General features: G+C 36.4%; 1 protein-coding gene across 2 annotated transcripts in view; it reads right to left on the reverse strand.

Moving 5' to 3' along the window:
* Positions 1-16,645, reverse strand: part of myo1ca (myosin Ic, paralog a) — a 40,790-nt gene that overhangs the window by 4,591 nt on the left and 19,554 nt on the right. For both annotated transcript variants that reach the window (XM_059351837.1, XM_059351836.1), the window contains 20 exons: positions 16,374-16,454; positions 16,093-16,272; positions 15,886-15,984; positions 13,821-13,934; positions 13,654-13,725; positions 12,449-12,568; positions 12,278-12,360; positions 11,287-11,392; positions 11,108-11,188; positions 10,517-10,608; positions 9,342-9,436; positions 9,159-9,205; positions 8,592-8,672; positions 8,310-8,415; positions 6,493-6,610; positions 5,699-5,812; positions 4,862-4,938; positions 3,633-3,701; positions 791-875; positions 539-698 (listed from right to left, as the gene is read on the reverse strand). In XM_059351837.1, the coding sequence (XP_059207820.1) occupies positions 539-698; positions 791-875; positions 3,633-3,701; positions 4,862-4,938; positions 5,699-5,812; positions 6,493-6,610; positions 8,310-8,415; positions 8,592-8,672; positions 9,159-9,205; positions 9,342-9,436; positions 10,517-10,608; positions 11,108-11,188; positions 11,287-11,392; positions 12,278-12,360; positions 12,449-12,568; positions 13,654-13,725; positions 13,821-13,934; positions 15,886-15,984; positions 16,093-16,272; positions 16,374-16,454 (1,980 nt within the window). The remainder of the gene's footprint in view (positions 1-538; positions 699-790; positions 876-3,632; positions 3,702-4,861; positions 4,939-5,698; positions 5,813-6,492; positions 6,611-8,309; positions 8,416-8,591; positions 8,673-9,158; positions 9,206-9,341; positions 9,437-10,516; positions 10,609-11,107; positions 11,189-11,286; positions 11,393-12,277; positions 12,361-12,448; positions 12,569-13,653; positions 13,726-13,820; positions 13,935-15,885; positions 15,985-16,092; positions 16,273-16,373; positions 16,455-16,645) is intronic.

Below are 16,645 nucleotides of genomic sequence, written 5' to 3' on the forward strand. Positions count from 1 at the left end.
ATTATCTTATTATTGTACTATAAAAGCTGACCCGCCGGTATTATACGGCGCATTTACCGCTAATACTACAAATCCCACAATGCCCTGCTGTTGTTTTGGCGCGTCAATCAGGACAGGACCCAGAAACGCTCCTCTGTGACAGTCGTCATAGCAACCTCAAGCTAGAGCTGTCTCCCAGCTACCCCTTCCCAAAAATGGAGAAAAGAAAGGCAGAATTTATTAACCTGTTGAAAAAGTTTATTTTCATATTTAAATCAGAAGGATGTTAATAGAAAAAAATTAATAAATTAATGACATTGATGTGTTTTTTATTTGAAATTTGATTTTGCATGTCTGCACTATTTAGTTATATATTCTATGTTTATAAGCGTTGCTGGTTCCTTATTTAATGTTAAAGCAAAACATGTTTGGTATATATTAAAAGGTTTATTTGTTCAATGTTGGCCCGCGATTTTATTCAAGTTTTAAATTTTGGCCCATTGTGTATTTGAGTTTGACACCCCTGCTGTAATGCAACAGATTGACCCTCTGTGTGTACCTCAACAAGGAGCGGAGGAGGCACCGGCCAGCTTTTGTCCAACACGTTGGTCGGCAGGTTTTTACGTAGATTCTTCAGGAAGGAGAAGCGGATATGATCCAGGAAATACTCATTCTCAGGGCAGTATTCCTCATGGCGGTAGATGAAGCCCTTTATTAGCCTATTATTTATAATTGACAAAAATACAGATGCAAATTGCAGTTGCAAAAAAAACACACGGTAAGAATCAGGAACAATTTATCAGTCAAGCACCTGCGTATTAACTCAGCGGCCTGGCGACGCCTCCTAGCCCTCCTGCGTGCTTTCATCCCTCGCCACCCAGACTGGATCACAATCACTATACATACACATACATGCATATATATTAACACCAACACAACTTTTAGAACATGCCAAGGTTAGTATAGCATACAATGTCAGCAAATGCTTCATTTCCACTGTATGGTTTAACACTGTTAGTACCAGGTCCATTCCTCTATTTCATGTTCCACTGCAGATTGTCCTCCTTTAGTGCAGTAGTTCTCAACCTTTTTGAGCCGCGACCCCCAATTTAACATGCATGTTATCTGTGACCCGGCTCACTGAACAGAATCTCACAGTTCAGATCATTTAAACTCAGTTGATACGACGAATTTTGGACAAAAAATGAAGCAGCGACAACTAAAACATCTCTCTGTCTGTGCATTTATTTTTACATTTTTATTGTTACTTTTAATCTAAGTCCTTTGCTATAAGTTTAAAGGTTCATTCTGACCTCCTGAGTGTGTAACAGTCAGCTTCAAGCCAGAGACTCCTTGGAAAGTAAGAACTTGATACTTTGGGATTTGTCAGAAAAGACACAAAATTACCCAAAAAAGAATCAAATTGACCACAAAATGATCAAAAAAAGACACAAAATGACCAAAAAAGACACAAAATGACAAAAAAAGGAAACAAAATGACCAAAAAAAGACACAAAAAAGACACAAAATGACCAAAGAAGACACAAAATGACCAAAAAAGACACAAATTGACCACAAAATGATCAAAAAAGACACAAAATGATCAAAAAAGACACAAAATGACAAAAAAGGAAACAAGATGACCAAAAAAGACACAAAATGACCAAACAAAGACACAAATTGACCAAAAAAGACACAAATTGACCACAAAATGACCAAAAAAGACACAAAATGACCAAAAAAGACACAAAATGACCAAAAAAGGAAACAAAATGATCAAAAAAGACACAAATTGCCGACAAAATGATCAAAAAAGACACAAAATGACCAAAGAAAGACACAAATTGACCACAAAATGATCAAAAAAGACACAAAATGACCCAAAAAGACACAAAATGACAAAAAAAGGAAACAAAATGACCAAAAAAGACACAAAAAAGACACAAAGTGACCAAAAAAGACACAAATTGACCACAAAATGATCAAAAAAGACACAAAATGACCAAAAAAGACACAAAATGACCAAAAAGAAGACACAAAATGACCAAAAAAAGACAATGGAGACAGAGCTGACTTCCAAAATTATTTGCCGACCCCCAGAATTCATCTCGTGACCCCAATTGGGGTCGAGACCCCAAGGTTGAGAATAGCTGCTTTAGTGTCGGCATTATTCTCAGCTGACTGCAATAGTGACGCCACATGAATCTGCTGCGACAACATCTTTGTTGAATGTACGACATAAGACACAGCTTTGTTTTGCAGCCCGCCATTTTAACATTTTGTGTGTGAATAAAAAAAAAATATTTGGTTGCTATTGATTGCAGCTTTAAGCATGTTGAGTTACAGAACATGCCCACTACATTACACAGACAGACTGTTGTCTGTAGTTTGGCAGTTTAAGAATGGCAGGTTTGTGCCAGTAATGATTTAGTCAGGCGGCCTAGCCAAATAAAGGGGACACGTCGGACAAAAGCACCACATTTTTTCCACATGCTCTCTATCACCATAGGTTTCAATTTTTGGTAGGAGCCACTTCATCAAGATTGTGGATCGGAGATGGCACCCATATAAAGTCTATGAGAAACTCTATATCTTCCAAGCCAATTAGAAGGTCAATCTTGGCGTCAAAATATACATATTCTGTGTCAAGGAATCATTTAAAGCTATTGAGAATATCACTAGATAATTATTTGATCAAATAGATATGTTCATTTTCACCCAGACTGGTAGGTCTTCAAGTGCTGCAGCAGGAATCCTGAGCTGAAAATGAATCTATGTTCACAGGAGAGTGCGGATTAGCTGCAATGTACAATGCTAAAAAAAAAATCAAGGGAACGCTTTAATCTCATGTCAGATCTCTAGTGATATTCTCAATAGCTTTAAATGATTCCTTTACCCAGAAAATGCATATTTTGACGCCAAGATTGACCTTTTAAGTGGATTGGAAGATATATTGGTTCTCATAGACTTTATATGGGTGCCATCTCCGATCCACAATCTTGATGAAGTGGCTCCTACCAAAAATTTAAACCTATGGTGATAGAGAGCATGTGGAAGAAATTTGGTGCTTTTGTCTGGCGTGTCCCCTTTATTCTTAAATCTGGTCCTAAGCCGCCTGACTAATTCTAGAGATGAGTGTTTTACCTCCATCTTCTAGTTTCAGCTCAGCTTGCTTGGAACATCTAATAATAAACCCAGAAGTACAAGGTACTATCCACAACTTTTACTAAAGGAAACCCAAAAAAGGGCAAGTTGAGGCGAGTAGAGCAGTGCCTTACTATACAGTGGAAGTGTGGCATTAAGCCCACATAATTGTTGGCATATACACCCAAATACATGAGCTGCAATGTGGAAAACAAACTTTAATGGCTACCCAAAAGAATTATTATGCACATACATTGAACAAAGCACACAGTCCCAATACTCAATGTGAGAAATACAAAAACCACATTGAGAAAAGGAGAAATGAAAGTAAAACTAAAGTCTGCTCAGAAGGCTGAATTAAATTGCAGAGACATTATGAAATCATACAAACATAATAATAAACCTGATCACTTCTGTGGGTAGTTATGTTTTTATACATTTTTTAGGTTTAGGGACACAGTGAGAATGTTCTGTGATAAAGCTGTAGGAGCAGTGGGAGGTGACCTGACCTGCGTGTCTGATGCGTTGGTACTTGGCTCTCTCTCTGTAGCCTCTCCATGACGTCTGCAGGGCCAAAGCTGCAACACAACAAATAAAAGAGAGTAAAGGTGGATTTACGCCTTTACATTCAGGTGTTGCTGTGGATGCTGATTCACAGGTCAGTGTAGCCCACTGATTAGAGATGTGGTGCATAAGCCTGCCATGTTGTGTATTCATTACAAATCCAAAAATGTTTCAAATACACTACCAGTCTAAAGTTTTAGAACACACCAACTTTTCCTGTTTTTTATTGAAATTCAAGCAGTTCAAGTCAAATGAACAGCTTGAAAGGGTACAAAGGTAAGTGGTGAACTGCCAGAGGTAAATAAAAAAAGGTAAGCTTAACCAAAACTGAAAAATAATGTACATTTCAGAATTATACAAGTAGGCCTTTTTCAGGGAACAAGAAATGGGTTAACAACTTAACTCTATGGAGTCTTGGGCTATTTTGTCCATTTTTGAATTCTTTTCATGTCTTTGTAAGTCATTTTGTGTCTTTTTTAAGTCATTTTGTGTCTTTTTTTGGTTATTTTGTGTCTTTTTTTTGTTATTTTGTGTCTTTTTTGGTAATTTTGTGTCTTTTTTAGTCATTTTGTGTCTTTTTTTGTCATTTTGTGTCTTTTTTGGTCATTTTGTGTCTTTTTTTGTCATTTTGTGTCTTTTTTGTCATTTTGTGTCTTTTTTGGTCATTTTGTGTCTTTTTTGTCATTTTGTGCCTTTTTTTGGTCATTTTGTGTCTTTTTTTAGTCATTTTGTGTCTTTTTTTTGTCCTTTAGTCCAACATCAAATGTGATTTTGAATCTTTTTTTGACTTTCAAAACACTATCATGCTCAATAAAGAATTTTAAATGTTGCAAATATGCATTAATTTCAGAGTACACTGAGACATTAAACTGCATAATTTTCAATTAAATTCTGGAAAAGTTGGTGTGTTCTAAAACTTTTGACCAGTAGTGTATGTTCATTTCAGAGGATGATGGCTGCAGTGGAGAGGTGGTTTGCTGCTTAATAGGTTCGAAAATAATAATATAACCATCTCACAATACAACAGTTTCTAAAAACTATGACCTCAGAACGAGTTGCATAATGAACCATAAACACACTACAAATGTACTTCATAAAGGAAATAAATTACATACATTAACTTCCTTTTTCATTTAAATTCTGATACCTCAGTGTTTACACTACTGTTTCTTACCGATATCTGGCTTTTTCGCTTCTAGCGCATCCTCAGTGGTGAAGAGAGTTTTCGGGAAACGAATGAAGATTTTCGACCTGCAGAAAGTAAACAAAGAAATTTGTGATCAACACACTCAAATCAAATTGTTTGCATGCAGGCATTTAGTCTTAGTGGGCCCATACTTGGCTGTACCAATGGTACAAAACTCTCCTCATACTGGAAACTCTCCCTCCAACATACACTACTGGTCAAAAGTTTTAGAACACACCAACTTTTCCAGAATTTAATTGAAAATTATGCAGTTTAATGTCTCACATTTGCAACATTTAAAATTCTTTATTGAGCATGATAGTGTTTTGAAAGTAAAAAAAAAGATAAAAAATCACATTTTATGTTGGACTAAAGGACTTAAAAAAAGACACAAAATGACAAAAAAGACACCTAAAGACACAAAATGACTAAAAAAAAGACACAAGATGACAAAAAGAGACACAAAATGACCAAAAAAAGACACAAAATGACTAAAAAAAAGGACACAAAATGACCCAAAAAAAAGACAAAATTACTTACAAAGACATGAAAATAATTCAAAAATGGACAAAATAGCCCAAGACTCCATAGAGTTAAGTTGTTAACCCATTTCTTGTTCCCTGAAAAAGGCGTACTTGTATAATTCTGAAATGTACATTATTTTTCAGTTTTGGTTAAGCTTACCTTTTTTTATTTACCTCTGGCAGTTCACCACTTACCTTTGAACCCTTTCAAGCTGTTCATTTGACTTGAACTGCTTGAATTTCAATAAAAAACTGGAAAAATTGGGGTGTTCTAAAACTTTTGACCGGTAGTGTACTTTACCTGCCCAGTTTGTACTCCTCTGGTTTGTAGCCGAGGTGGTTGACCAGAGTCGAGACACCATCTGCCAGTCTGCCGTGCCAGTTGGGCCACGTCTCAGGACACAGGGGCTTGTACCTGTGACCATTTATATATAGTTATAATGACAGAAGGTGGAAACATAAACAGTCCCTGAAGCTGTAAGACAGGGGTGTCAAACTCAAATACACAGTGGGCCAAAATGTAAAACTTGGACAAAGTCGCGGGCCAACATTGATATTTATTGAAAAAATTGACCTAAACAAGTTCAAACAAAATGGAACAAGCAAAGCTTGATATAACTTAATATTGCAAACATTCAAAATCGAATATCAAATAAAACAAAGAAACGCATCAATGGCATTAATTTCTTAAATAAAATTTAAATAAAAATCGTATGTCCCTTTATTTTATATGCGGCCTTCTTTAAATTTAAATTTAATAGTAATCTTTTTCCACAGGCTAAAAATAAATGAAAGAATAAAATAACAACAATAAACCAAATGACTAATAATAATATCCTTCAATGAATGTGCAGCCATTCAAGCCTTGGACTAGCAAGAAAAAGTGCATAAAGACAACTTTAATTGTTGCTCAGTTTGCTCCACACTGATCTACTGTGTTCAAGCCAAAACACCAGCAGAGCATTCTGGGATTTGTAGTATTATATTTTGGTATTTCCTCGCGGGCCAAATATAATTATACTGCGGGCCAAATTTGGCCCACGGGCCAGAGTTTGACACCTCTGCTGTAAGCCATGCAGAGAGAAGGTCAGTCACCTCTGCAGGAAGGCTTCAAAGCGACGTCGATAGGCGAAGCCAGCTCTCCTCACCCTCAGGTTCTCCATCAGGCCCAGGTACTTCACCTGGTGTCTGACCAGGACTTCATCAAACCTTCCTGCAGCGGGAGATCTTATTCAGTGGTGACAATTATACACATGTCCATGTTATACCAGGCGGCAATCTCCGTGTCTGAGCATGGAGGCCAACCAGGAAGTGCCTTAAGCCTGCAATACACCGAAAATTCCACCAGGGGGCGCTAAGTTTGGCTGCAAAAAAAAATCTGCCCATTCATTTCAGCAACATTATGGTCTCAATCACTAGTTAAAAATCATCTTCAAGACAATTTGATGTCAATAGTTCTAATAATGGCCCCATTTAGAAGAAAATAGAAGATAAAGAATCATATGATTTGGGGCGGGGCTACCTTTGATTGACAGGTCAGTGACAAGGCGAGCCGTCACCAGGAGAGAAGCAGAACAATGCGTATCCACGGCAACGCGTCAATAAAGTTATATATAACGTTATATAGATAGAAAAGAGGACGTTTACTGATTTGGTCTGATAACTTTGACCCTTTCACTGTATTTTCACTTAATGACAGTTTATTTGAACGTTTCATTTATTTTATATTTATTATTAGAGACCTGTCTTTATTTGTATCTTTTGTAATATACCTTGTTTTCTGATCATATCCCCGATATGTTTGTTGTTGATGCAATCCAACATTTCATCAACAACATTTCCTCAATCTCTTTCACTTGAAAATGCTTCAGAGGGCATCATTTATTCCAGGCTCTGGGGGATTTTATCAACAGCAGCATTAACCGCTGAGAAAGAATTAGTAGACTCAATCAAAACGTCATCAATTGGTAAGTGAGAACATTTCCAACCTGGTCTCACAGGAATCCGTGAAATAGCCACGGATTTGCTTAACTCAAAATCCGTGGAATAGCCACGGAATCACTCAAATTTCCGTAAAACTGACACGGATTTCGCTACAATGCAAGTTAATGACAGTCATATCCCGTGGCTATTCCAACATACAAAGTGATTATGTACATTCACTGAGTGAATATTTAGAAAATAAAACATATATTTCTCGCTAGAAATGTGATCAAAATCCATTTTTATGCAGAAACTAAGTCAAAATATTGATTTTTTCACTAAAAATGAGAGAACTGTCCGCCATGTTTTTTGTTCTGACCGCCGGGACCTTGAAAGTCTGATATGACTGTCATTAACTTGCATTGTAGCGAAATCCGTGTCAGTTTCACGGAAATTTGAGTGATTCCGTGGCTATTCCACGGATTTTGAGTTAAGCGAATCCATGGCTATTTCACGGATTCCTGTGAGACCAGGTTCACATTTCCATTAAAAGGAGTGTTCAGTATATTGTGACTATGTTGCACTGGTAATTGTGTAGAAATTAAGATTTTTTTTAAATATACCAATTAAGTTATTAAAGCACATGTGACCAAGACATTGGACAATTTTAAATCTTAAATCATTTTTTCTCCCAGGCTTTTGAATCTGCGTGAGAAGAAAGTTGTTTCTGTGTGCTGTATTCTACATCTCATCTCATATATCATTAGATTAAATTGTCTTTTATTTTTATTTTGTGAGTTTATTGTTATTCAATTATGTATCTTGTATTGGATTGGATTTTTTGTTGTGATTCAGTTATGTAAAGCACTTTGGTCAACCTTGGTTGTATATAAAGTGCTCTATAAATAAACGTGACCTTGACCTTGACCTTGACCTTATTTTGGAAAAAAAAAAAGATTTTATTTGTGAATAACGAAGTAAAAGTGTACCTGGCTGCTTGGCATCATTAGGTTTGATACAGCGTACGTAGGACGGCTCTTTAGACATGAGGATCTCCATTAGTTTCGTCAGGCTGTTTTTAAACTGGGTTGCAGCCTAAGTGACAAATAAAAAACAAAAAACACACATGACACTATGGGAAATTCTCTGTATACATGTGTGCATGTGATTGGGATTTTGGGAGAGAGAGAAGTTATTAATAAGCTTTCTTATTATCACTGTCTATAAACCACAGAGAGAGAGAGAGAGAGAAAGAGATCGTTCATTCTCACCATCTCTGGGCGTTTCTGGTCTATCACTTCCTCTCTGCGGAAGCAGTGACTCAGGATCTGGTTATCTGACTGGCACATGACCTGAACAGAGACCAAACCACACAACCACATGTCAACACGGCACCCCCCCTCTTCCACTTCACCACGGCAACAGCAACACAGAGTTTTAAAAAGGTTTGCGGCGAGACACTACACTGTAAAAAAATGTTTTTGTTTGATTTACGGTAAAATACCGGCAGCTGCGTGGGTTTTCTACTGTAAATTTAAATGTAAATACAATCAAAAACTGTAATTTAGACTGAATATTCCTGTTGTTTTCAGGGTAATTGTGTCATTATGGTATGTCTCCATTCATTTTACATGAATTGTTTTATATTTTTACAGTAAAACTGTGTTTTCAAAAGTTTTGTACTATTCCTTGATTTACGAAAATTTAAAGTGTCTGTTACGTTGATATGCAATTTTTTATTTTACGCCCTATTTCTCATGCAATTTGACAGTGTTTTACTGTAATTTCTACAAATATTTTTTACAGTGTAGATTTTTTAACATTTTAACATTTCTCACCTCTTTCAGGTTCCTGCTCAGAGAATCATTGTTCTTGTCCAGGAAACCTGAATGAGACAAACACAAATACTGCAGCTTGTCATTAAGGAATCAATCAGCAAGTTGTGGCTCATGCTCTGAAATAACTGTGGGATGAATGCAAAAATAGCCAACTGGTTGATCTGGAGATAAATTACAGCTTACCATTGACATTATAGTTGACTTCTCCAGCGTAATGCAGCAGCCTGAACTCCTCCCGACTCATTACCCTGCGAGTTTTTCCATTTGCCAACTTGTGACTGAAAGAGATACAAACACGGTGGGATGTTCAAACATACATACTGCCCTACAAAGCAAAAAGGCAGTAACTGCATTTTTGCAAAAATTAGTTATTATCATTTTCATGATATTCAAGGCATCCTTTGTTATGTGACAAAACATCTTATCTCAAATGTGTGTCGTTTTGGAGAAAAATGGTAGTCGTTTATACAGTTACTGCAAAAAGCCCTAGTGAAACAAAGCAAGAGTACAGTAACATCCATTACTGTGTTCTTGTTATGTTTTACCTAACAAAAAAATAACCGTGTTGCCAGTGAAGTTACTGTTTCCATGGTGACCACACACACAGCTGATTTTGTGGCATCCTCACGAAAATGTATTTTGTTTTGCTCTGTTGAATTGGAGTTTAACGTGCCTATATTGCTTCAAAGAAAAGTTTTTTTGCAGTGTTTTAACATTATGATATGTAGGTATAGCAGATACTACATTTCAGATACAGAAACACCCCAGACACACAATAATCTAATACTCACACATAATAATGTGGTCCTATTCAAAATAAATTGTCCCCATTTAGGCCTTAATACAGCTTAGCAATGTGAGACTTTAAGCAGCCGTTTCAGCACCAGAACAGCTTCCGGTTGGAAAATATTGACCTAAAATGGTCAAATTAGTTTGGGTTTGGTATATCCATGTTCAGGAAAACAAATGGTTCTAATTATTTTAAATACAGTGTCTCTAACACACCCAGAGCCTAAGTTGTGGCAAAATAGTTTTTGGAGAATCTACTGCCTTTTTCCTTGGTATGGTGCCACGTTTTTGGTAAATAATACAAAATATAAAATAAAATATGAGGATTGATATGTACAAAGAATAAGCTGATATAAAGGAACAAAACAGCCACATGTCCAATAATCTACCTACAACTACTGAGGCTGGATTACAGGATAACTTTAAAGTAATTTTTCTCAGTTCTGCACTCTGCGTAGTTACTGTCTTTTTGCTTTGTAGGGCAGAGTAGGTCTGGCGATATAAGAAGCTGTCGTTCGAAGAGTCTTTGTATTAGATGTCAAAAATAATAATAATAGGATGATGCTCACGTGACAAAATGTGGATGGCCGCCCAGTGTGTCTTCCAACTTCTCTAAAAAGGAAACATCACAGGTCTCTCCAGGCCTCAAACACTCCTCATCCTGAAAAAAACACAACACTTATCATAACCCACAGTGATAAGACAACACCATATAGCAGGGGTGGGCAACTGGAGGCCCGGGGGTCACATACGGCCCACACCCTCACTTGAAGTGGCCCTCAGTACAACTACATGCATTTGAGCATCTTAAATCTGTACAGTGCAGTGTAAAAATGCACAAAATTACTTCTTGCACTTAATGTTGGTCTGCTGTTCTTGCACTGAAAAAATAAACCACAGTAAGTGGTTATTTTTGATTTGCTTCAAACCTTTTGTATTCCTATTTATACTGTTATACATGCATTTGAGCATGAAATATGTTAAGTTACTGCACTGTAAACATATTTAAAATTGCAGTTTCATCATATCTGGTTAAGTGCACGCTCCTATATGTGGCCCTGTGGTAGTGTAGATGAAAAATTGTGGCCCCCTGCAGCATTTAAGTTGCCCATCCCTGACTTATAGAGACAAACATATTCACTGGGAGTTTTTGTGCACACCAGAATGGAGATGATGCCTTTGTGCTTCTCCTCGATCAGGTCACAAATGATCTTGTTGTCAAAGTATTGCACTGTTTCCCACTGGAAAAAGATGGAGGGAGAACAACATTGTGTTAGTATTAAAATATAAATACAATACAAATATTATATTTTGAGCACACATCCAACAATTGACTTACTGCAATTCCCTCCGTCTCATACTCCTCCTGCTCAGATCTCAGGGTGAGCTCAATGAACAGCTGCTGGAGCTTCTCATTGCAGTAATTGATGCAGAACTGCTCAAAACTGGAAGGAGAAATATGACAGATACATGCTACAGTTATGTACAAAACCTACGTGGATTTAAGTTAGTTGACCTTTTGTTCCCTTAGACCAGTAGTTCTCAACCTTTTTGAGTCGCGACCCCCAATTTAACATGCATGTTGTCCATGACCCCCACTCACTGAACAGAATCTCACACGCACAGTTCAGATCACCCAAAAAAGAAACAAAATGACCAAAAAAAGGAAACAAAATGACAAAAAAGACACAAATTGACCACAAAATGATCAAAAAAGACACAGAATGACCAAAAAACCCCACAAAATGACCAAAAATGACACAAAATGACCAAAAAAAGACACAAATTGACCCAAAAAAGAAACAAAATGACCAAAAACACCCCCACAAAATGACTAAAAAAAGACACAAAATGACCAAAAAAGATACAAAAAGACACAAAATGATCAAAAAAAGACACAAAATGACCAAAAGAAAACATAAAAATGACCAAAAAAAGACATTAAGTGACCAAAAACACATGAACACATGAACACTTTAACACAGTGGAGACAGAGCTGACTTCCAAAATGATTTGGCGACCCCCAGAAATCATCTGGCGACCCCAAGGTTGAGAATAGCTGCCTTAGACAAAGACTAAACCTTAAAAACTTAGCAGGTTATTACAAACACCCATGACCCACCCATTATGTCTTTGCCATGCCTTTATTAATCTTATTTTGTTTGCTTATTGATATTAAAATATACTTTATTGCTCATCTATTATAAGTTAACTATAAGTTAACTATGCTTTTTGCCACTCTAAAGCGAGAACAATGCCTTATTACTTGTTAATTAATGGTTATTAAGGACCTTATTATAAAGCGTTACCAACATTTTAAATCAATATACCTGTTGTGTTGTAGGACCTCAAAGCCGTAGATATCGAGGAGCCCTATAACTGAGCAGGCCTTCCCGCTGTGGTAGATTTCTTCCTGCATAAAGAACACAACATGGTGAAACACTAACAGCCCCTCAATCATGATGGAATTGCCACGAATGTGATCATAAATGTGGCTGCACCTTCGGGGCCAGCGACTGGTTGATCTTCTCCACCAACCAGGTGAAGGTCCGACCGTACACTGCTTTGGCTAAAGCGTCGCGGGCAGACACTGCCTGCTCAAAACTCAGAGGGCTGATCATCTGTAGATCACAAACAGTCATTGGTTTACTTTCATTTATAAGGCAATATTGGGACTGCTGCCTTCGTACATTTGCAGCTTAATTACTGTGAGAAATGCAGGATCTTATTCTCTTCGTTCACTAGATCAATTGTTGCTTTCTGTCCCTTCTGCTCTACAGAGTTGGGTAACAGGGCATTTGTTTACTCTGCACCTTATGCTGGAATATGCTACAGAAAGAATGGAAATTGACTGAATTTGTTTCTTTGAGCACTTTTAAATCCAAACTAAGAGTTATTGAGGCCAATTCCATAACATGTACTTGTTTCTCATGATGTGTTTAAGGTCTGTATGTTATGTAAATATGCAGTGGTGGAAGAAGTATTAGGATCCTTTACTTAAGTAAAAGTACTAATAAAACACTGTGAAATTACTCCACTACAAATAAAAGTCCTGCATTCAAAACATACTGAAGTAAATGTACAAAAGTATCAGCACCAAAATGTACTTAAAGTATCAAAAGTAAAAGTACTCGTTTTGCAGAGTAGACCCACTCAGATTGTTTTATGTGTTCTAAATATATTATAAGATTATTTGTATTGATGCATTTATATAAGTAGCAATTTACTGTTGTCCAGATAGGACTAATTTTAACTTCTTAATACACTGTTATGTTTTATAAATGTGTAATCATATTAAATATTTTTTCATGTTGAATCTGAAAAGTAACTAAAGCTGTCATCTTAATGTAGTGGAGTAAAAAGTACAATATATGCCTCAAAATGTTGTATAAAAAAAGCATAAAATTACATAAAATGGAAATACTCAAGTAAAGTACAAGTAACTCAAAATTGTACTTAAGTACAATACTTGAGTAAATGTACTTAGTTACTTCCCACCACTGTAAATATGTAACTGTATTTAGTGTTTGCTGCCTCTTGAACAGGGCTCCCTTAAAGAAAAAGAGGTTCTTAATCTCAATGGGATATTCCATGGTTAAATAAAGGTTAAATAAAATAAAAAACACAACCATGACACAAAACTATAAAATGGTACAATACAAACAAAACGTGAGAACATGGAGAACAAGGCTAAAAAGGCTGTCACCTCCTCTCCTTTGGCAGTGAGTTTCTTGTGAGTGAGGGCCTCCCGGAGGGCCGAGCCATCAACACCCAGCAGCTGGAAAACAACAACACATCTGCTCTCAGCTTTGCCTCTTTGCAAGTGTTTTTGCATCTTAGAACATTGAATAATACTAATGGGACTGTTCTGACCTTCGCAAGATTCGTGATCTGAGTCTCAGTGGTGATATAAGTTTCTCCTTCCTCTCCTTCCCCAAACTGAGTGTTTCCCAGATGGAGAACGCTGGCGATGATATTCAGCAATTTCTGAGGTCAGACACAGGAAAGAAGTTAACAACAACCTCACAGATATACACTACCGGTCAAAAGTTTTATAACACCCCAATTTTTCCTGTTTTTTATTGAAATTCAAGCAGTTCAAGTCAAATGAACAGCTTGAAAGGGTACAAAGGTAAGTGGTGAACTGCCAGAGGTAAATAAAAAAAGGTAAGCTTAACCAAAACTGAAAAATAATGTACATTTCAGAATTATACAAGTAGGCCTTTTTCAGGGAACAAGAAATGGGTTAACAACTTAACTCTATGGAGTCTTGGGCTATTTTGTCCATTTTTGAATTCTTTTCATGTCTTTGTAAGTAATTTTGTGTCTTTTTTTTTTGGTCATTTTGTGTCTTTTTTTGGTCATTTTGTGTCTTTTTTTAGTCATTTTGTGTCTTTTTTAGTCATTTTGTGTATTTTTTTGTCATTTTGTGACTTTTTTTAGTCCTTTAGTCCAACATAAAATGTGGTTTTGAATCTTTTTTTTACTTTCAAAACACTATCATGCTCAATAAAGAATTTTAAATGTTGCAAATGTGAGACATTAAACTGCATCATTTTCAATTAAATTCTGGAAAAGTTGGTGTGTTCTAAAACTTTTGACCAGTAGTGTACATCTTGTTTTTTTTTTTTAACTTTATTGCCTTTATGCACATTTACAGACAATTAACATCACAAAGGAAAACAAATCAAAACATCTTGAGATTGGGTTTCATCTGTCACACAAATGGCACTGTAAAGGGTATTACACATATTTTATCTGGTTCTGTATTCCAAAAAAAAATCATAATAATAATAATAATAAATAGATAAATAAAAAGGGCTAATTTAGATAATAATAGTGTATAAGAGTCTTTTAGCAGAACAGATACTTTTAGCTGTAATTGGGCAGTCATATATTCCATGTTTTACTTTCTGTAACCACTACGATCTTGTTTTTAAACCAAAAATTAATATCTGGACAAGAATATGACCCTTCATATGCAATCAGAGCCAGAGAATTGTACTCTAAGTGGAGAAGTATTTTTCAAAAATAACCCTCATCTTAAAAAGGTTACGATAAATGCTTGAGGACGCAAGCTGATATAAATATTGCAGGACTCGAAAATTTGAATTCAAAGTCTTTTGCCTTTTGGAAAAGTTTTATAAAGTAAAAATAGCTGAGCCTTAAGGATACAAAAATGTTCTTGGGTAAAAAACATTGTATGTAGAAAATACAGATAACCTCTTAGCAAGTCCATCATAACTTTTTACCGACTTTTTTTCTTTCAAATGCTGTAGTTGGCTCAGTTTTAAAGCTACTGGTAAGATACTTCATATGAAAGATTTAACAAAAATGTCTATCTTGTCAGGAAGGGGGCGACATAACGCTTCAAGGTTATTTTATTATTATTATTAATTTTTAAAGGTGTCTCTGGAATGAAAATGGGTTCTATGGGTACCTAGGGGTCATTAATCTCATGCAGTTTTGGGCAAAAACAATGAGGTTTTTCTCATGCAATACAAATGTGTTATTTTTGCTTATTTGAATACCTCTGCATACTGGGGTCCATAAACATCCATAAACAAACAACATCTTGGAGTGGCATGAATTGGGTATCATTGGTTAAAAGATTTCGCTCAGGGAAAGTGAAAAATAATATTAATATGTTATTTATGGCAGCCATTTTTGTCCTCTAAGGACATCAGAGCAACTTCTTAAGGGTTGTAACACCATATTTGGTTTCATGTAGAGTTGTCCGGGTGTGCTTATGATAAGAAATGTGATTTTTGGCCAGTGAAAAAAATGAAGGATAATAAACAGTATTCCCAGGAGCAAACTGTACTCATACCAAATCCATTACGTTTACTCTACTTTTTGAAGTATTTCAATGTGGTAAACCAGATAATACAAGTGAAAACCAGTAAGAAACAGTGAGTTATATTCATTCAAGACTGACCTGCACGTCTTCCTCTGTGAAGCCGATAACAGACAAGGCCTTGATCACTACTTTCCAATTATTCTTGTCACTGACGGAGCTGAGTCTGGGACAGTTGCCCTGAACAAGACAATTACATATTATACCACAACTGATGGTACAGTTAAAAAAGAGAGTAATCAAACTACTGCACCACACACACACACACACACACACACACACACACACCTTGACTAGATAGTGGTAGTTCTGAGGGTTTCTCTCCAGGTCCAGTGTGGTGAGCAGGTCATCATCTCCTCCATCCAGAAGCTGATAGAAGATGTGGAAGTTCCTCTCGCCGTGGTTCTGGTGCACGACACGTGATTTCTCCAGCAGGTAGTTCAGGATGTGACTACCCACTGGTGCCCCCTGAGAGAAGTTACAGTAAAAAAGCACTTATAGATAACTGGCACTTATCAGTATGGTGTAAGCACATATTATATCTGTAAGGAGTGAGAAAGAGTGTTTACCCTGAAGTCAAATTGGACATCCATGTATTTTCCAAAGCGACTGGAATTGTCATTCCTCAGTGTTTTGGCGTTTCCAAATGCCTGTGCAAAGCAAAAAAACAGGGAATTAGAGAGAGGAAGTGAAATTAAGAGCAACAATTGAACAACAAAATCAAACAATAAAGAAAAAGCATTAAGAAGTAGGTAACGCTCTATAATAAGGTCCTTAATAACCATTAATTAACAAGTAATAAGGCATTGTTCTCGCTTTAGATCCGGTAGTTGCAAAAAGC

Source organism: Centropristis striata, chromosome 15, assembly GCF_030273125.1.
Source record: "Centropristis striata isolate RG_2023a ecotype Rhode Island chromosome 15, C.striata_1.0, whole genome shotgun sequence".
NCBI classification, from domain to species: domain Eukaryota; kingdom Metazoa; phylum Chordata; class Actinopteri; order Perciformes; family Serranidae; genus Centropristis; species Centropristis striata.